We start from the raw sequence: 21,405 nt of genomic DNA, 5'->3' as shown, positions 1-21,405 counted from the left end.
TGTAAAGGAATCAAGGAACATGTATTTGTGTCTTTACGTTCTTGTTTCGGCCTTAGGGAATCCCCATTTTAGCAGACGACGCGGCGTAGATTAAAATTTTGTGTAGTATCCCTGCCTGAATTTGATATCTGCATCTGTCATTTTCGCTGGTGTTTACATCCAAAGTATTTAACAATGGAATATTTAACGGTATACATAACTAGTAATGTAAACACGTTCGGAACGGAGCGTAGATTCATGAAGGATACAACAATATTAGATTTAAAAAACAAGTTAGAACTGTTAACGGGCGCTTCCCCGTCTAAAATGCAATTGGAAGCTAGAACAGCCGATGGGAAATTCGTTACGAAATTGGACAATGATGAAAAAACACTCGAAGCTTACGAAATTGTCAATGGTATGAAAATACAGGTGGTAGATTTGGCTAATCAATTTGGAGAGTTTGAAGACACCTCTAGTGTACCAAAATTTGAGCTTTCTAAAGAGGAATACGAAAAACGGGCGGAATCATTAAGAGCCTTCAAACTACAAAATAAATTGGGTCAATTCAATACTGATAGATCGGAAGAAATATTAGCTAAAAAACTACAACAGGATAAAGAAGAAGAGGAAGTAGCCAGTAAGATCTCCGTTGGTAGTAGATGCGAAGTTAGAACCACAGGCCAACCACCTAGAAGGGGAATGGTCATGTATGTCGGAAAAACATCATTCCAGTCTGGTTTCTGGGTTGGAGTCAAATATGACGAACCTATGGGCAAAAATGATGGTTCTGTCAAAGGAAAACGTTACTTTGAATGTTTACCCAAGTATGGGGGATTCGTTAAACCCACTGATGTCTTTGTTGGAGATTTCCCGGAAATTGATAACCTCGAAGAAGAATTATAAATAATAAAATTACTGGAAAAACTATAAATTTGCTAAAAAAAAATAATTTTTATTTATGTCTAATTTGCTGAATTGTACATTAATTAACTAACACGCTTGTAAATTAAAATTGTGTTAATTATTTTTAACATGACCAAATTATGTAACTGCCCCCCATTGATACCCTCATGTTTGTTTGCTTAATCTATTATATAAACTTGATACTAAAACAATGCATCATAAAGAATGTTTTTATTTATTTCCAATCTTTATTCCTTACACATATTTTTCGCCTTTTTGCGCAAATTCCTTTTAGGGTTTTTGGCCGTAAAAAACCTTATGAAAAAGTACAAAATCCATTCCTTTGTAAATTTTCCATTAAAAAAATGAAAAACTGGTATAAAAAGTGTAAAAAAAAAATTTTATAATTGCTTAGCAAAACGTCATTAAGGTATTTCGAAACGAAATTAAGGCATTTAAATGATATTTTCCGACAGATTTGCAATTGAATATAAATAGTTGCAGCTTTCTATAGAACAGGAATTAATTTGTATTTAAGAAGCAGGAATGAATAACATTCATTTCGTTTCGCGTGGAGGGGTGCAGCTCTTCTTTAAAGGGGGGGGGGGAAACGTCATAGTTGGATCTGCCAATAAACGGAGCCGGTTTTCAGGTTTTCATTCTCCCTGCGCGTAGCTGAAGAACTGCTAAATTTCGCGAACATAAGGCGCGTGGGCGGCGACTGGCGAAACCCCGCCTCAAAAACTCCATTAACCCCCCCCCCTCCCCCGAATTGAAATAGCTCTAAAAGTTTTCGTATTTATTCCAGCTTTAAAATATATTAATCCCTGCATTTACTAAATCTACTTAAATTGTGGCACTTTTAGGACAAAAATGCATTTTTGCGTGCATGGTGTAAAGTTTATTTTGATAGTTTAATATTTTAATTTAAGTATTAATTTAATTATTATGGCACACAACTAACACTTAATTACCTACAACTGGCTAGATATATAAGCTATAAATGGATTTAAAATCATTATTACTATAGGAACTTAATTTTAATTGATTAGTCTGGGTAATTTAATTATTTACATAAAATTCTAAATAGGATATTAACCAAATAAGGTTAATTAGGTAAATAACGATTCTATAACTTTAATTAAAATAATTATTGTTGAAGGTTAGGTTTTTCTTTTAAAAAGTGAGTAACATTTTAATCAGAAAATTATAGAGGTGAATCAGTGAAGCGTCGCGATGGTACTTACTATACTTTCAAATGTGGGAGGAGCTCTTGTCGTATGTTTAATGACGTAAACATGGACAAGCATCGCGCGATTATGTCTGAAAGATAATTCCATTCCCCGTGTCACCTCTATAATATCCTGATTTAACACCTTATTGGTTCAAATTTTGGCGGGACATCTATAGAAGTTTAATTGGTAAAACATTATGGCATTGCTAATCACGTTAACACTTATCACATCATTTTATTTTAGTACCCTTTTTCCAATCAAATACCTAAAATCATTATGGTTTTCTTATATTTAACCCTTGACCTTTTGCTGGGAAGAGATGACCCTTTCCCTGCTAAGACTCCATTGTGATGAGTCGCTCGGAAGCGTCCCGTTTTGTTGACCCCTACGTCGGTTACGTTTTAATTTGGCCAAGTCATCCGTGAAGACGTCCCCGGTTCTTAGAGCCGAAATTAGATCATCAAACTCCCCTTTGCTGGTTGTAGAACCAATTGTCCGGGTACCGTTGACTGAACCATTGCATAATCCATTTTGACTGCCTGATAAGTCTTTCTTACTGCCTCTCTCCTTCCTTTGCTGCAAGGGGATCGTTAGGATTATAGTATACCAAGGTTATTCTAAATTTAAATGGGCTGTCCGACCCCCTCTCCTATTTTATCCACCCGCTTTGCCAAGTTCTATGTTTGTCCCACGGTTCAAACAGCCTTTTAGAACTAGTTACAAAGTTTAATAAGGAACTTACCTCAGTTTCCTGTTTGATTCTTCTAATTTCTTCTTCGCGTTGCCGTTTCTTGTTGGTTTCATTCTCGAGTTTGGCTTCGTTGAACGTAACCAAGAATGTGTCAAAGATTCCGAAGAATTCATCAGGCGGAAACTGACTCGGATCTTCACCAAATCTCCTTACTGATTTTTCATACTGTTTGTTAATTGAAAAACAATAATTAACGCCTTTAACTTTAATGCCTTGATTTATTACTTACTCTGGCAACCATGTCTTGGAAACTGTCCTCTAAGTCGGACATCTTAAAAGTAGCCGAGTTGACAAAGTCTTTCATAACGGGAACGAATCTGTCTTGACTGTTTGGTGGTTGACTGCGATGAAATTCAAGTTCCTGCAAAAAACAAAGTGCAATTAGCTATATATTTTCATCGTGAACATAAACATGATCAACAATTACCTTCTGAACTTCTTCCAAACCATTCTTCAATAATTTCATTTCTTTGCTAAGTTCCTGAAGACTTGAGAGAAAACGGAAGACAAGAAGTTAAAAACTGGCTTCCCTTTGATGTCCAACTTGGTACTTACTTGACCTTAGCGGCGTTTTTGACGTGTGGTAAATCTTCCTCTAGCTTCAACGCGTCCTTAAATCTGGTGCTTAATGTTTCGATAATGTAATGCAAAAGCGTCATGTTGCGATTGACGCTGGATTTTGTGTCCGCGATACGGTTAAGACTGGCCAAGTGAAAACCAACGGCGTTACCGCGTTGTCCTCGATTCATATAATTTCCCAATGCCAGGATTACTTCCAGTAGTTTCTTCAGTCTTTTGCTGCGATGTACTTCTTTGGCCGCGTCCATGACGGCTAAGTGTTTTCGTAGATATTAAAGGGACTGCAAAGAAGGCATCGGCGGGTGGGTAAAAATTATTTGAAATACGTCACAGACATCACGTGATGCCAAGATACAAAGACTCCTCATGGAGTGGAACTGAACATCTAGTCCTTGTTTTTCGCGAGATTGCAGCGCCAATTCCATGAAGTGGTACTTTTCGAAATAAAACGAACTAAGCTTCTTTGGACCACGCCTCTCGTCGGTCACGTGCCTCTGACGTATTTCAAATAATTTTAACCCACCCGCCGATGCCTTCTTTACAGTCCCTTTAAGTACTGAAAAATTATCGTCATAGATCTTGCGTACCTTCTATTTTTGATTTGCAATCACTGATTCTTTCCTGAAACTTTTTCTTGTAAAATAATGTCCTCAAACGTTGTTCGTAGTGTAAAATCCTGCTAACTTCGTACAGAAATCGGTCCGCCCGAGCCATACTCTCAATTTCAACGCTATGTTCCTCTAACATGGCCCTTTCTTCAGCGTTTGGGGTGAATTTCAACAGCTACCAATAATAATATTGAAGATGTTACAATCCAACGGAACTACGGGTTAATATAACCCATCCATTACCTGTTCAACCATGTCCTTTGGCAACTGATCTCGATGATCCATTGTTAGTATCAATTTGCATATTTCTCCGTTGGTCATTCTTAGTTTTGACAGCAGGATGGTGCAGTTTTGCGCTCGTCTTCCATCGATAACCGAGAACTCTCTGGGAGCACGTTGACTAGCGGTTGCCGAAGACTTGTTAACGGAAGCTGGGATGTCCTCCGAAGACCCGGTAGCTACCTGCTGAAATACAACACAGCCGCCCTGTAGACCTTGAATCTAAAAAACTTTCGGGGATCAATAAACCAACCTGTTGTTTCTGGTAAGCCGAAAAGGCTTTGTCAAACTCCCCGAGGTTTAGTTCTTTGTAGACCTTGGTGTCATCCAGTTCCAACCAGACTGTTCCGTCGATTTTACTCTTTAAAATCAACCCAATTTAATTACAATACAACTTGAAGAGATCTGTGAGTCCAGGAGCTATGAGATCAATTACCTCGGGTAGTTTGGCCCAGTTAAATGACTTCAAAGGATTAGATGGTTGAGGAATGTCCTTCCTACGTGTTAACAGTCTCGTTCCAGCGTTTCCGGTTGAAGATGACGACGACGGGGGAGGTGGTGGAGGGGGAAATCCGGCCCCTGTGACAGATACACACCAACACCATTAATTGGCGCTATGTCAGATTTTTGGACAGTTTTCCTATAATTACCCATTGGTGGAGGAGGAGGGGGTACTGGTCCATTTGCGTGTGGCAACGGAGGAGGCGGTGGTGGCGGTTGTTGAGGCTTCAATGGAGACGAAGGAGTTGTCTGAATGTTTCTGGTTGGTGTTCCAGTGGATCTGGATGACCCTCGAAGTCCAACTTTAGCATCATCGGACAAGGAGCCGACAGCCTTGATGGATATGTCCACTGATGACTTCTTTTCGCGTTTCTCGTTCTCCAACTTCGCGAAATTAAATTTAGCTTAATCACACCATGGATTATTTAAGTATAATTACCATTTGGGACACCTGCATCAACTTATATTCCAATTCCGAAACTTTCTGGCTCGCTTCCAATTGATTCATGATCTCTTTTTCTAACTTAGCCTTTAGCTTGTCACAACTGGACTGCAAGTCTTCCTATTGTACAAAAATAATCAATAGTTCAACCAAAGGCAAATAGAAATAACAAAAAATGAAGACAGTAAGTACCTTTAGGTGGATTGCTTGTTCGAGTTCGTGTTCTTTCTTAGCTAGTTTATTGGCAATCTCCAAATGTTCCTTTTCGAGTTGTTCCGCCTTTTCCCGAGCCGCGTTTAACTCTTCTTCAGTGGCTAGTCTGTGGTAATGGAATCCAGTTCATAAAAGAACTAAATACATACCAGGCTTTAATTGAAACCCACATTTGTATGGTGTCCTTGACGTTGATTTCCATGACGGGGACATCGGGATTCTCTCCCATTTCGCCTTGTAATATTATTTGTTGGACAATTCGGTCGAATAGAAGCCAGTGTTGGGGACAAGCACCGTAATCCACTGAACAAGAAGTCGCGTTAAATATTATTATTTAAACTTGATTGTTATAGATCTTACTTGGTAACATTATGCAATGATGCAATAGAGACAGGAAGTGAGGGTAAGCTGCGGAATGAGCCAGTTTTCTTCTTAGGAGTTCGAACATGTTACTTGCGCTTTTAGTATCAATGTGAACCTGCTTGGATATACAATTAAAGAAACCTCAACTCATATTGACATACGACGTGAAGTGATGGATTATCAATTACTTACTTGATCGAATCTTCTGGCTAATTCCTTTTCATCTTCATTTCGCACCATCTCAAATATTTCTAAATGTCTGCGAGAAAAATATGGTTAGGACTGTACTTTGGTACTTCGGGGAGAAGTTGATGACCTTTACCTATCCAACATTTCATTCTCGTGCTTGCGAAGCTTGTCTATGACTGGTTGAATTCCCAACATGAGTAACTCGAAGCGCAAATGCAAACGGAATTCCAGATGATCGTGTCCCGGTCCGTAATTGATGATAGCGTTGACGAAAGACATGATGGCCGTTTTCAGACTTACTTCATCCTTGTAGACACCGGTGCTCTTGTCCAAATCGTTGACTATTGTCTGTAAAACGAACCGGTTACACTCGTGGAACTTCTAGAGACGGATGGTTCTCACTTACTTGAAATCGAGCTCTTTCAGAGGCGTATTTTTGGTAGTACAACATGGCTTCCAAGACCTTCTTGTGGCCTCCCGGTACCAGACAAATGGCGCCAAGTATTTCTAATACCGCCGTCTTGGTTTTTATATTTTCGCACCCCAAACTTTGACTTATAGTGTTGATGGCGGTTGGGTGTGCTAAGACAAAGGCTCTTCCATTCTAAAGAACAATTTCTGGTTATCATTACCTAGAATTAATAGTTAAATACCTACCGAATTGTTCATGAGCGCCTTGACGCAACCAATTAACGATGTATGTATCGGACTTTGAGCCGTTTCAAAGTCCATGTGGTCCAGAAACTTTAGAAGACAGGGTAAACCCTCGCGGTCCAGGAAACGAGTTACGAAACTGTTTGGTTGGGTCCTCAAAGCCGTTTTTAAGTTATCCAAGAGTTTAGCGCGGTTACCGATCTCTTCTTCGTCTTTGGAGAAAACGTACTGTAATGTGGAAGAGGTAATTATACTTTGGTAATTTAGGGAAATTAGTGAAGGTTAATTACCATTGCCATGTTGTTAACTTTCTCAATGTAGTAATCCGGGTACCTGTTGGTATTATTTTCTTCCGATTCCTAAAGTTAAAATTATTTACGTAATTTTATAAAGTGATTAAACGCAATTAATTTCCTACCAGTTTTTTGCTGAGATACAATTGCCATTTTTTTTGAGGTGGCAAATTAAACATCACTTCCCTCTTAGCGGTGCTTAAGTCAAGTTCTTCCTGCATTCAAATTAAATTTAATCTTAAAAATTAATTAAATGTTATTAAATACTGTACCACTAATTCGGCGAATTTGGCGTTAAGTTCTTCCTCCCCTGGCATGGGTTGAACCGGGGTCAGGACGTTTGGCTGTATATTAACCACTCCACCATTTTCCACGACGTGATAAGTTATTTCTGGAGGTTCACTGCTTCCCAAACAGCTGCAAATGCCATTTTTTCTGCGATTTATATTGGCAGGCATACTTAAAACAGGAGCTCCCACCGATAGATAGATTTCCTGTTTAATTAAATTTATAATTAAAATAGTTAAATAATGTTTAATTAAATATACTATACCTTAGGTTTTATAATGAGAACTTGACCAGCCATTTTAGGGATGAATAACACACACAGCTTACAAATTTATGCAATTTTACTAAACTGGCTAACATGACTAAACTTTAATTACCATTAAAACTAATTAAAAGTACTGGAACGTTACTGAAAACCTTTTAACTGGATTAAAATAAATCAATTATGATTATCGGACGGGAACTCTTTGTTCGCTTGTTTACGAATATAATATTCAGTCTGAATGATCACATCGGGTCTCGGAACTACTGGAGCGCGTTGCCATGGAAACCCCCTCTTTCCTCTCTATTCTTTACTTCTCTCGGTTTTCTGGGATCTATGCCGGGATCTCCCTATGGTTGCTAGGGAGAGTTTGAGATCGTCCAGACGGTTGCCTAACAAAAATCGATACAATTTTCAAACTTTGTAAATTCGAAATAGGATGAAGCCTAAACCTATTTCCAACTTATAGGACTAAAAAAAACTACATGAAAATATTACAGACTCCTAATTTCCAAGGTTTTAACACCACATTTTAGTTCAGATACGCCTTTAAAAACATTTGGAAAGTCTACGGAAATTGGTTTAGCAAAAACATACCATCCACGTGATACTAATATATTTATAATTTCCGCCTTTTACAAAACTTGAGTTTGTGCCGACACCTAGCGGTTTAATGGTCATTTTTATTTGTTATGACCATAGCCCACTCTCGATCACACGATACACGACCAGGGTTGGAAATAAGACAGGTTTACAAGTCCAAAACTAGTTTATTAATTGCTCGGACCAGTTTATATATTCCAAAACTTAGGGTCACTGGTCCCAAGGACCACTTAATTAATTATCGTTTTTGGAAAAAATACATGGTGGGACCAGTTTATTAATTCGGGGTTCCTTATACAGGGTTCATACAAACCTGGAAAACCGGGAAAACCTGGAAAAATCAGGGAAATAAATAGTTGACAAAAACCTCATGGAAAATTCGGTGAAGTTTCGAATTTTAAAGGGACTGCAAAGAAGGCATCGGCGGGTGGGTAAAAATTATTTGAAATACGTCACAGACATCACGTGATGCCAAGATACAAAGACTCCTCATGGAGTGGAACTGAACATCTAGTCCTTGTTTTTCGCGAGATTGCAGCGCCAATTCCATGAAGTGGTACTTTTCGAAATAAAACGAACTAAGCTTCTTTGGACCACGCCTCTCGTCGGTCACGTGCCTCTGACGTATTTCAAATAATTTTAACCCACCCGCCGATGCCTTCTTTACAGTCCCTTTAAGTAAAATTCAGGGAAATCAGGGAAATTTGCGTCAAACAGTTGCCGAGTAATTAAGCAAAATGTTCGTGAACATACCCTCCATAGGATTAACATTACACTATACTTTGGAGGCTCATAACTCCGGTTATATTAGAGATACGGGGATGCCCTATGAGTATGTTATAGTCCAATTTGTCCCCCATCCAACCATACTAAGAACTTAAGACTACGACAAACAGGGGCCAAGTAATTAAGCAATATGTTCGTCAACTTATGGTATCGTCTCACAGAGTTACGTGCCTCCAAAATTTAGTGTAATGCTAGTCCTATGGAAGGGGTTGTTTGTTTACGTTTTTGCTTAATAACTCCGCCCCTGTTTGTCGTAGCCTTGAGATTTTAGTATGGTTGGATAGGGGGATAAATTGGACTATAGCATACTCAAATGATATCGCTGTTTCTCTAGTAGAACCAGAGTTACGAGCCTACTAAACGAGCTAGAGGGTGGGCTAGCTAAACGAGTGAGGGTGGGTTAGCTAAACGAGTGAAAGGGTGGGTTAGCTAAACGAGTGAGAGGGTGGGTTAGCTAAACGAGTGAGAGGGTGGGTTGGTTAAACGAGTGAAAGGGTGGGTTAGCTAAACGAGTGAGAGGGTGGGTTAGCTAAACGAGTGAGAGGGTGGGTTGGTTAAACGAGTGAGAGGGTGGGTTGGCTAAACGAGTGAGAGGGTGGGTTGGCTAAACGAGTGAGAGGGTGGGTTGGCTAAACGAGTGAGAGGGTGGGTTGGCTAAACGAGTGAGAGGGTGGGTTGGCTAAACGAGTGAGAGGGTGGGTTGGCTAAACGAGTGAGAGGGTGGGTTGGATAAACGAGTGAGAGGGTGGGTTGGCTGAACGAGTGAGAGGGTGGGTTGGCTGAACGAGTGAGAGGGTGGGTTGGCTGAACGAGTGAGAGGGTACGTAATCATTTTAGCACTGTTAAAGGTAACTTCATCATCGAGGGGATAATCACTAAAACTTTCTGTTATTCTATTAAGGGTTACTTGTGTGTAATCAGTTTAGCATTGTCAAAGCTAAAACCTCGTTTTTATAATGGCCTTAAGGGTAATCATTTTAGCAATGTTAAGGGTAGCGCATCGAGGGGCTACTCACTCAAGTTTTCTCTTGGCGTCGCACTATTACAATTATAACATAAATAAATTTATTGAAGTAAGGATTACTGGTAATCATTTTAGCACAGTTAAAAGTAGCGCATCGATAGGCTATTCACGTAAATTTTATGTACGCCTGTTAAGTACGGTACGATGTGGCTACTATTATGAGCCCAGTCCTTGGCCCATCTTGTTTAACTTTTATTTATTAGAAATTTTGTTTAATCAAATCTTTCGTGTTCAAGCATTATTATTTGCCGGTTCAAGCAAATTAATGAATATTTCTGTTTAGTTCTATCATGGAAGAACTAATTTATTTATCTATATATATATATATATATATATATATATATATATATATATATATATATAATCAAAGTTCTGACTGACAAACTGACTGATAATCAACGCCCATTCCAAACTCAGACCACTAATATATTAGTGGTCTGAGGTCCAAACTGCTTGCCCTAGAAGGCTGAAAATTTGCAGGAACGTTACTCGTAAGTAGTAGGCGCGTACTAAGAAAGATTTTTCCAATCCGCCGCCATCTTAATAAATGGCGCCCCGTAATGTAAAAAATCTTCTCTATGCAACAAAGTCCGCGCGTTTCAACCGATTTCGCAAATATTTAGTACACTGGTTTCCTTTAAGCTATAGACGGGCTGAATGGTCTTTCGGGTTCGATTTGTGGCCATCTTTTTAAATGGCGGCCACAAATTTAAAAACCCTTCTTTATGGAATAATGTCCGCGTGAAAAATAATAAAAAATGTCCCGACGGGCAACGCCGAGTGCCTTCGCTCCTCGGGTGCTACAAAAATATTAGTCATCAGTAAAATCTACCCATTCTTTATATCATTTTGATGGAAGTTCTTATTACATTTCTTATTATTTTTATTATAATTTCAGATGTTCGGTATTGATTCAAACGTTATTGGCAATTCTGGCGTTACTTCATTCCTTGTCGCCATATTGGTATTTCTTTTTAAGCTATAAATGTTTATGTTTTGAGGGGTCCGACTATACCAAAAACAAAAGCGTACGGAATTTCTTCTTGATTTCGTAATTTATTGATTTCTTCAAAGTTTTCGCGAGAAGCGTACTGAATCCGGGGCCACAAGCTAGTACTTTCTTTTAAAACTCTTCTCGATTTGTGGAGAAATAGACGTGTTTTGGGAACGTTCCCCTTTCGCTACCCCGATGGAGAAGCTCTGCAGGATTACAGTTTAACAAAGCTTGTTTTACAAATACGAAGGTGTATTTTGGTTACTTTTAAGCGTTGGTCGCTTTAGAAATTGAAAGCTCAAGGTTTTTACTTCCGTTATTTTTGGTTGGGTGGGGTTTTTTACTATTGTTCACTTGCACTTATATATATATTTATTTTATACGCTTTATACATGGTTAATAATATATTTGCAATTTTTCAACACTAGTGACTTTACGCCCTTCCTATCTGACGGCAAAAGCATAACGCCACCAAAATGACCAAATATCTTGGTTTTCCATCCTAACAACCTCGTTTTGCACCGTAGGATATTAGCGCGGAAAAAGCGGTGGAAATTCTAAGCCGATTAAAATTTGTTAATAATAGAAATTTTCTTATTATTTTCAGTTGGTGGACTCAACACTCGGAAGTTACAAGTTTATAAAAATATTCTTATTATTTTCATTATTAATCTTTTTAATAAAATCTAATGTATCAATGAAATATATTTCAAAATAAAAACTTGTATTAATATTTATAAAATATTATTTGATAAAATTATTTCTATTTATAAGCTTATTAATTATAGATATGGCGTGAAATAATAAAAGAATAAAAGACTTTAACCAAAGTATTTTAATTACAAATTTTTATTAAATCCGATTGTATCAAATGGAATATATTTCGAAATAAAATATTGCATTAATATTTATAAGTCTGCCTGATAAATTTATTTTTACTTGTAAGCTTACTAATTATAGTTAGTGATTAAGGTATAGAAACTTGATTCATACCCTCTGAATTAGAGTATGATTAAAGTGCTTGCTCAACATAGTAGAGCCGTGAGTCGAGACACCTGACACACTCTTAATAAACGGTCAAAATAACTGACTTTATCCAATGAATATTTTGAATACAGTATCAAAGTTATAATGAATGATTTTATTCATTGGACTGAAGCGTGACGAAGCAGCCACGCAAAACGGCACAAACTAATGCTTTAACTAGTGCTGGTTACATAACAGTGTGTTTGCTTATGTGTGTGGTAGTGAACGGATTAATCATACCCGGTCACGTGACCTATGACGTCAGATCACGTGACCTAGACGTCGTATCACGTGACCTACGACGTCGTATCACGTGACCTACGACGTCATGTCACTTGACCTAGACGTCGTATCACGTGACCTACGACGTCAAATCACGTGACCTACGACGTCAAATAACGTGACCTACGACGTCATATCACGTGACCTACGACGTCATATCACGTGACATACGACGTCAAATCACGTGACCTATGACGTCATATCACGTGACCTACGACGTCATATCACGTGACCTACGACGTCAAATCACGTGACCTATGACGTCATATCACGTGACCTACGACGTCATATCACGTGACCTACGACGTCAAATCACGTGACCTACGACGTCAAATCACGTGACCTATGACGTCAGATCACGCGACCTATGACGTCAGATCACGTGACATACGACGTTAAATCACGTGACCTATGACGTCATATCACGTGACCTACGACGTCAAATCACGTGACCTATGACGTCAGATCACGTGACATACGACGTTAAATCACGTGACCTATGACGTCATATCACGTGACCTACGACGTCAAATCACGTGACCTATGACGTCAGATCACGTGACTTATGGCGTCAGATCACGTGACCTATGACGTCAGATCACGTGACTTATGGCGTCAGATCACGTGACTAATGACGTCACCGAGGTAATTGACTTGTGACGTCACGACAATGTTAATGGTAATAGGTAATGATTGTCTATTCAGTTAGGCCTAGCGTTCATTCATTTAGGCCTAGCGTTCATTCAAATAGGCCTAGCAGTGTTCAGCTATTTGAATTTCGTGCCCGGGGTATGGCGCACCCGAGTCCGCGCATAGAAGCTTTTAGCGCCCCCTCCCGACGTTGGAAATGTATTTGGTTGCAGACAAAGGTTAGACGGCTCATTCGTTGCCTGGAAGCAGTCGAGGTCAGACGGCTCATTCGTTGCCTGGAAGCAGTCGAGGTCAGACGGCTCATTCGTTGCCTGGAAGCAGTCGAGGTCAGACGGCTCATTCGTTGCCTGGAAGCAGTCGAGGTCAGACGGCTCATTCGTTGCCTGGAAGCAGTGGAGGTCAGACGGCTCATTCTTTGCCTGGAAGTCGTCGAGGAGGTCGCTTGGAAAAACCTTTCCAGATCAGCTGAACGTTATCCCGGCTTTTAAGTTCGATTCTTGATAGCTCCGCCATTTCGCTGATCATTTTGCCGAGGACGCAAGCTGAATTCGACGCTCTTCAACTTACTTGGCGGCCATTGCTTCGCCTCGTGGTGCTTTAACAGTCCGTAAGCCTAAACTTTACAATAATCCAAACTCATCTAGCTCCCCTTAAATTATTTATTTTATTTCAAAGATTTAAATTAATTAGGTAGTGTTAAATGTTAGTGAATTTTATTTATTTATTAAAAATCAAGTACCATAAATAAAATTTTACAACGAGATCTTGGACAAGAGAGAATCCCTTAATAATTAGTATATGGGCTATTATTATAAACTATTAAACGGGGTACGTATTTAATTTAGAGATATCGCGACAGATTTTAGGAAATTAAGTCCCGTCGAACACGAGGACGGTTGCCCTAAGCCTAATTAAGCCTTGTCCCATTTAAATTCTAGTTATTTGCGGATACTGTCTGTAGGAATAGTTTTAAAATAAATAAATGAATGGTTTTCCTAAAATTAGTTTAAGGGCTATTATTAAATAATTTAGAGATAACGCGACCGATTTTCGAAAATCAAGTCCCGCAGACATAATTTTAAGACACGTGGGCGTTTGACCTAAGCCTAAGTTAACCCTTGTCCAATTTCAACTAGAGATTTTATTTATGGGTTCTACCTGTGGGAATAGTTTTAAATAAATGGCAGGTTTTAATAAAATTAGCTGAGAAGATATTTTAAATTATTATGCTTTTAAAAGGGGCAAGCAATTTAGTTTAAATAAATGTCAAGTTTTCCTAAAATTAATTTAGGGTATATTTTAAATTAATTTCATTATTAAGCTACGTAATTTAAAATAAATAAATAGAAGGTTTTTCTAAAATTAGTTTAGGGGATGTTTTAAATTATTTCCATTATTAAGTTACATAATTTAATTTTAGATAAAGGGACGGGACGGTTTTCTTAAAACTATTTTCTATACAATTTTAGGAAATAATTAGATAGCGAGAGTATTTAATTCAGGGTGTAAATCACGGTAGTCAAGTCTTTCTTTAATTTAGGGTAGCAATTATTTGGTGTAGTTCGTCTCGGTTTATCAATTTAACACGCTTTTCTTAAATTTTTTAAATCTGCGAGATTACTATGATAGTAGGCAATAGTTTAATATGAGTTATTAATATGTTTTCATTTATAGATGTGGATGATTTTCTTGGATTTTTCTGTCGCTGGTCATTCCGAGACGTATCATTCCTGATGACACGCTTCTTGGATTCACGTTACATGTCTTCTGGACTTGCTATGTATCATTCCTGATGACACGCTTCGTTGGATTCACGTTACATGTCTTCTGGACTTGCTATGTATCATTCCTGATGACACGCTTCGTTGGATTCACGTTACATGTCTTCTGGACTTGCTATGTATCATTCCTGATGACACGCTTCGTTGGATTCACGTTACATGATGTCTTCAGGACTTGCTCTTTCTCTCAGCGGTGACTTAAAGATATGGAGGAAATCATCGAAGCTAGAAGACACAAAATATATCATTTTTACTTGCAAATTTTTCATGTAACCACTTAACTTAATTTTTTTTGCTTGCAAATTTTATTTGTAACTACTTATTATTTTTTTCGCGTTCAAACTTTTAACTTACCAACCTCTTTAATATTTTTTTGTTCGAAATTTTTGTAAACACTTTGGTTTTTTTGTTTTTTATTGAATAAATTTTGCCTTAAACCTCGTTCTTTCTTTTATTTCAACACTTTCGATACTAGGCTTGGTTTCGATTTTTTTTAATCGGGACTTAGGGGGGTTTTTTTGACCCTTTTTTAGTCCCTTTTAAGCTAAATAATTAAAATACAATGAACAAAAAGCATAAAAAAAATTTTTTTTACAAAAAAATAATTTTTATAAAAAATATATAAAAAAATATAAAAATTCATAAAAAACACGCAAAAAAAGGTCAAAAAAACTACCCCAAGTGTTTTTCGACTATTTTTGTTCCTTCCCCAATATCGAAACTTAAATTTTAAACTTAAGCTACCACCCCCAAAGTAAGCCTTGCGAGCCCAATTTAAATTTAACAAGCCCCTGTTCAACTCGGGAATCATTAAATTTAAACTAAGGCCCGCTGTGGAGCCCCCAAAACCAGGAAACTTCGTCCTTTGCATGGGATTTCCAATGAAAGTCCACTCGATGATTGAAGTCCTCCACTCGATGATTGAAGTCCTCCACTCGATGATTGAAGTCCTCCAGTCGATGATTGAAGTCCTCCAGTCGATGATTGAAGTCCTCCAGTCGATGATATAAGTCCTCCAGTCGATGATATAAGTCCTCCAGTCGATGATATAAGTCCTCCAGTCGATGATATAAGTCCTCCAGTCGATGATATAAGTCCTCCAGTCGATGATATAAGTCCTCCAGTCGATGATATAAGTCCTCCAGTCGATGATATAAGTCCTCCAGTCGATGATATAAGTCCTCCAGTCGATGATATAAGTCCTCCAGTCGATGATATAAGTCCTCCAGTCGATGATATAAGTCCTCCAGTCGATGATATAAGTCCTCCAGTCGATGATATAAGTCCTCCAGTCGATGATATAAGTCCTCCAGTAGATGATATAAGTCCTCCAGTAGATGATATAAGTCCTCCAGTCGATGATATAAGTCCTCCAGTCGATGATATAAGTCCTCTACTCGAGAAAATGTTCCTGCACAAGAGAAATTCTTATTATTATTTAAAGAAAATAGCACATGCATAACTTCAAATTAAATACCTTAATATGAAAATCCAATTGAATATTCTTGCATGATGTAACGTAAAATGTTCGGGCAGAAGACAAATTATTATTATTTGACAAATGCGTGACATTAATCTAAATACCTTAGTATGGGGAAGTAAAATAATACCATAAAAACCTAAGCCTTGATTTAAACCCGCTCAAAATCGTGTTTACTTTTAAAGGACAAAGCGTATAAGCAACCTTCTACCTTAAACATAAATCATAAATTTATTTAGATCCTACAAAACTCCCTCAAAGAGTTGCCAAACGCTTTTCCCCTAAAAATATTTATAATTAAAATCATAAACTAGATGCCTTAATACCGCAAAGGGAATCTCACCCTTAAAATCCTGATTACGTTCATTATTCTTAAAAGGGAGGGCTAGGACCAGTTTTCACCTATTCCATATTTCAGCATTTTATTCATGTCCTGGCGAAAAAAATCCCTAAAAAAGAAAAGGACACAAGCGCTTTCCTTCTAAGAATAAATATAATAATAAATAATAAACTAAATACCCCAATAATTGCCTACAATGTTTAACAGGCTGTCGAAATAGTCTTTTTGCTAATGAGATTCCCTTTAAACGGATAAAATCAAAGTGTAGACCTGAATTGAGAATGGAATTGTCCCGTTAATATTGCTAAAATTACTATTAATAAGATTTAATTACTTCACTGAGAGCCTAAAATGTCTAAATTGTTTTCCTAGTGAGATTCAGTTTCAACGGATAAAATCAAAGTGTAGACCTGAATTAAGAAAGGAATTGTAATGGGTTCATTGACCTGATTAAAATAGGGTGCATTCGTCAAATAATAATAATTCATTCTAGAATCCAACATAAATTTCTCCTTTGGAAACGGATGATAGCTAAAAAATAAAAAAATATGTTCAATTCAAACAATATAATACAAAATTAAAATTACTATCAGCTTAAATGGGCACAAGTATTTTGAATAACATTAATTCCACTTTCAAATAAATCATTTAACCTAACTAGAAAGATAAATATTAGTACGGTTTAGGGTCAGTCTTGAAATATTTGCCAATTAAACCATCACTTTGAATTACTTTTAAACCGACTAAAAGATTGAATAGTAAACCCAGGAATAAATGCAATGCGCGATTAATTAGAAAAATTTAATAAGATTAATTTCAAATATTTTGAATAAGTACGACATAAATGTGAATCATGAATACTGTGTACCATTTTACCGCAACTCCCCAAAATAAACTTCTAAATTCTTTCCAAGAAGCCATTTCGATACGACTAACTTGTAACGTAACTACACAAATGGTGCTGTTACGGTGAAAACAAATGGGCTTGACACCCACAGGGCCGGAAATAAGAAAACTTTCATATAGAACATGTGTCCCCTCCTTTGACTAGAAAATGCATAGGACTTTGTCCACTAGTGTGTGCAAAAATCCGCGTATCTCTAGTAGAACCACAGTTATGAACCTCCAAAGTTGGGTGTAATTATGGTGGGATGGGGGGGCAAATAGGACTATAACATAGTCAAAGGACACCCCATATCTCTAGTAGAACCACAGTTATGAGCCTTCAAAGTTGGGTGTAATTATGTTGGGATGGGGGGGGGGCAAATAGGACTATAACATAGTCAAAGGTCACCCCATATCTGTAGTAGAGCGAACCATAGTTATGAGCCTTCAAAGTTGGGTGTAATTATGTTGGGATGGGGGGGGGGGCAAATAGGACTATAACATAGTCAAAGGACACCCCATATCTCTAGTAGACCCACAGTTATGAGCCTTCAAAGTTGGGTGTAATTATGGTGCGATGGCGGGGGGGGGGCAAATAGGACTATAACATAGTCAAAGGACACCCCATATCTCTAGTAGAACCAGAGTTATGAGCCTTCAAAGTTGGGTGTAATTATGTTGGGATGGGGGGGCCAATAGGACTATAACATAGTCAAAGGACACCCCATATCTCTAGTAGAACCAGAGTTATGAGCCTTCAAAGTTGGGTGTAATTATGTTGGGATGGGGGGACAAATAGGACTATAACATAGTTAAAGGACACCCCATATCTCTAGTAGACCCACAGTTATGAGCCTTCAAAGTTGGGTGTAATTATGGTGCGATGGGGGGGGGGGGGGAATAGGACTATAACATAGTCAAAGGACACCCCATATCTCTAGTAGAACCACAGTTATGAGCCTTCAAAGTTGGGTGTAATTACGTTTGGATGGGGGGGGGGTAAATAGGACTATAACATAGTCAAAGGACACCCCATATCTCTAGTAGAACCACAGTTATGAGCCTTCAAAGTTGGGTGTAATTATGGTGCGATGGGGGGACAAATAGGACTATAACATAGTTAAAGGACACCCCATATCTCTAGTAGACCCACAGTTATGAGCCTTCAAAGTTGGGAGTAATTATGGTGCGATGGGGGGGGGTAAATAGGACTATAACATAGTCAAAGGACACCCCATATCTCTAGTAGAACCAGAGTTATGAGCCTTCAAAGTTGGGTGTAATTATGTTGGGATGGGGGGGGACAAATAGGACTATAACATAGTTAAAGGACACCCCATATCTCTAGTAGACCCACAGTTATGAGCCTTCAAAGCTGGGTGTAATTATCGTGCGATGGGGGGAAATAGGACTATAACCTAGTCAAAGGACACCCCATATCTCTAGTAGAACCAGAGTTATGAGCCTTCAAAGTTGGGTGTAATTATGGTGGGATGGCGGGGGGGGCAAATAGGACTATAACATAGTCAAAGGACACCCCATATCTCTAGTAGAACCACAGTTATGAGCCTTCAAAGTTGGGTGTAATTATGTTGGGATGGGGGGGACAAATAGGACTATAACATAGTTAAAGGACACCCCATATCTCTAGTAGACCCACAGTTATGAGCCTTCAAAGTTGGGTGTAATTATGGTGGGGTGGCGGGGGGGGCAAATAGGACTATAACATAGTCAAAGGACACCCCATATCTCTAGTAGAACCACAGTTATGAGCCTTCAAAGTTGGGTGTAATTATGGTGGGATGGCGGGGGGGCAAATAGGACTATAACATAGTCAAAGGACACCCCATATCTCTAGTATAACCACAGTTATGAGCCTTCAAAGTTGGGTGTAATTATGGTGGGATGGGGGGACAAATAGGACTATAACATAGTTAAAGGACACCCCATATCTCTAGTAGACCCACAGTTATGAGCCTTCAAAGTTGGGTGTAATTATGGTGGGATGGGGGGACAAATAGGACTATAACATAGTCAAAGGACACCCCATATCTCTAGTATAACCACAGTTATGAGCCTTCAAAGTTGGGTGTAATTATGGTGGGATGGGGGGGGGGGCAAATAGGACTATAACATAGTCAAAGGACACCCCCATATCTCTAGTAGAAACAGAGTTATGAACTCCCAAAGTGGGTGGAATGCTATACCTATGAACATTTTGCTTAATTACTCAGTCCTTTTTTGTTGTAACCCTGGGTTTCTTATATGGTTGGAAGGGGGGGGGCAAATAGGACTATAACATACTCAAAGGACAAAAACGACTTAACTCCTCTGACTAGAAAATTTATAGGTCATTGTCCACTAGAGTTTGCAAAAATAGTACCCTTACCGAAAATACCACCCCTAAAACACGTCTTAGGTTGGGCTGAAGACGTTTTTTAGAGGTTTTTTCGGTAAGGCTATCGCGTGTTCATGGTTAAGCTATCAAAACTTTGGGAAAATTTATTGGTCAAACCGGCCAGTGCCCCCCTTAGTTTTTAAAAATAGTATGGGACATTTTAAAATGTTATTGGACAATGTTACCTGTGCTTATTTCCGGCACCAATAGATTTGTTAATTGAAAACATACAGTTACTTAAAAATCTCACTTCGGCGTTAATACATCTGCCGTTAAAGGTTTTCTACTCGCTTCAGTTAAGGGCAATATACAGCCAATAACCAAAGCAACCAAAGTGCATTAGTTATTTAGAACTATGGAGTTCCAAATAACTACCATTATGTTTGGTAACCAATATATAAAATCAACTAAGGCTATGTTTTCTTCAAACAGACAATGGTCGTAATTAACAAACCTATTTTGCACGTTCAACGATAGATTTTCCACTTGTAACACTTAATTTCCATTTGGTTGTGATAAAACTTTGGTATTTAATCTAAATTAGCCCTTAAAATATAAATAAAATATTTACCTGGAAAGATCTCTTATACCACTACTGAAAGAGGCAACAGCTTCCTTGAATCCATGGTGCCAACGTGGTCCCGTAAGCCTTGGTAATAGTAGCACCAGCCAGTGCCAGTGGTGCCAACCAATGTGGTCCCGTAAGCCTTGGTCGTAATTAACAAACGTATTTTGGCACGGTTGACCATAAATTTTCCACTTCCAACGCTTAATTTCCGATCGGTTGCGATAAAACTTTGTTATTTAATCAAAATTAACCCTTAAAATATAAATAAAATCAAAATATTTACCAGCAAAGATCGGACAGAAAATCGCAGCAGCCAGTTCTAACGGCAAACGACCCCAAAAATGACCTTAAATGAATAGACTTATAGGCTCCAAACACGGACCGCTAGATGGCGCTGCTGAAGTTAGGCAGACTTCAAAATATGACGGGAGCGTGCGTTTCAATTTTATTGTTTCTATTTTCTAATATAATTAATAATTTAGTTAATTATAATTTACTAATGTCTTCTAAACAGCCCAAAACACTTTTCTCCACTTTTAAAAAGTGGTACTGGAGTTTATGGATTCCTATAGCTGGAAAAATCACCCTATAAACATGTTTGTCTAATAGGTCGAAACCTGAAATCATAATAATTATTAAACTAATTCCTATGAAACTTAATTCATTTTACAGGGGACCCAGTTTTACGTTGATCTAGATGAAATAAAAGTTCTGAAATTAAAAGTGTAACATATTCCAAAATCTTTGTTTGTTTTTCACCTAATTATTCCTTTTCTTGATTAGAAAATTAGTAAAATAAAAAAGTAATGAAGAAAGAAGATGCTATAGAGTGCTGTCAGAAGCGTCGGTGTGACGTCACCAATGCTGTTTTCCCATAAAGAAAAAACGGTAACTGTCATGGCCGCCCATTGCTAAAGGCAGACTCGTGACGTTTAACCTTGGATCTGACGTCACAACTAACAGCACTCTATAGGTTTAGCCGCCCCATAAAGAGGGTGTCCTGTAAGAATAATCGGGTTGCAATACACCTCAAAATGCTATCAGA

The 21,405-nt window shown here is 38.2% G+C and overlaps 3 protein-coding genes across 5 annotated transcripts; 1 reads left to right on the top strand and 2 right to left on the bottom strand.

Annotated features, from left to right (window-relative positions):
- Nucleotides 1-174: 174 nt before the first annotated feature.
- Tbcb (tubulin-binding cofactor B) lies at nucleotides 175-1,111 on the top strand. The gene has a single exon (XM_089839358.1). The coding sequence runs from the start codon at nucleotides 175-177 to the stop codon at nucleotides 883-885; it is 711 nt and encodes a 236-aa protein (XP_089695484.1). The 3' UTR covers nucleotides 886-1,111.
- Nucleotides 1,099-8,391, bottom strand: DAAM (disheveled-associated activator of morphogenesis-like protein). Of its 3 annotated transcripts, none has more exons than XM_089839334.1 (22): nucleotides 7,546-8,391; nucleotides 7,265-7,486; nucleotides 7,118-7,207; nucleotides 6,990-7,058; nucleotides 6,703-6,927; nucleotides 6,452-6,649; nucleotides 6,179-6,393; nucleotides 6,049-6,115; nucleotides 5,854-5,974; nucleotides 5,664-5,796; nucleotides 5,473-5,599; nucleotides 5,278-5,400; nucleotides 4,988-5,222; nucleotides 4,774-4,916; nucleotides 4,591-4,698; nucleotides 4,302-4,523; nucleotides 4,038-4,233; nucleotides 3,427-3,703; nucleotides 3,299-3,359; nucleotides 3,101-3,232; nucleotides 2,863-3,036; nucleotides 1,099-2,696 (listed from the first exon to the last, which is right to left on the bottom strand). In XM_089839334.1, exons 1-22 carry the CDS (start codon nucleotides 7,576-7,578, stop codon nucleotides 2,412-2,414), a joined length of 3,456 nt encoding a protein of 1,151 aa, XP_089695460.1. In that variant the 5' UTR covers nucleotides 7,579-8,391; the 3' UTR covers nucleotides 1,099-2,411. The 3 variants fall into 3 exon arrangements, with proteins under 3 accessions (XP_089695460.1, XP_089695461.1, XP_089695463.1); XM_089839335.1 differs by having other exon boundaries at nucleotides 5,854-5,971; XM_089839337.1 differs by having other exon boundaries at nucleotides 4,302-4,520; nucleotides 5,854-5,971.
- Nucleotides 8,392-13,604: 5,213 nt separating this feature from the next.
- Nucleotides 13,605-21,068, bottom strand: LOC149673686 (uncharacterized). The gene is made up of 4 exons (XM_089839333.1): nucleotides 20,644-21,068; nucleotides 20,364-20,560; nucleotides 16,167-17,040; nucleotides 13,605-16,100 (listed from the first exon to the last, which is right to left on the bottom strand). Exons 3-4 carry the CDS (start codon nucleotides 16,259-16,261, stop codon nucleotides 15,506-15,508), a joined length of 690 nt encoding a protein of 229 aa, XP_089695459.1. The 5' UTR covers nucleotides 16,262-17,040; nucleotides 20,364-20,560; nucleotides 20,644-21,068; the 3' UTR covers nucleotides 13,605-15,505.
- Nucleotides 21,069-21,405: the final 337 nt, after the last annotated feature.

This window comes from Phalangium opilio, unplaced genomic scaffold, assembly GCF_054372755.1.
Source record: "Phalangium opilio isolate 3A_F unplaced genomic scaffold, DU_Popi_V2 ptg000048l_1, whole genome shotgun sequence".
NCBI classification, from domain to species: Eukaryota; Metazoa; Arthropoda; class Arachnida; order Opiliones; family Phalangiidae; genus Phalangium; species Phalangium opilio.
Note: the sequence above shows the minus strand (reverse complement) of the source record. Positions and strands in the feature narration are given on the sequence as shown.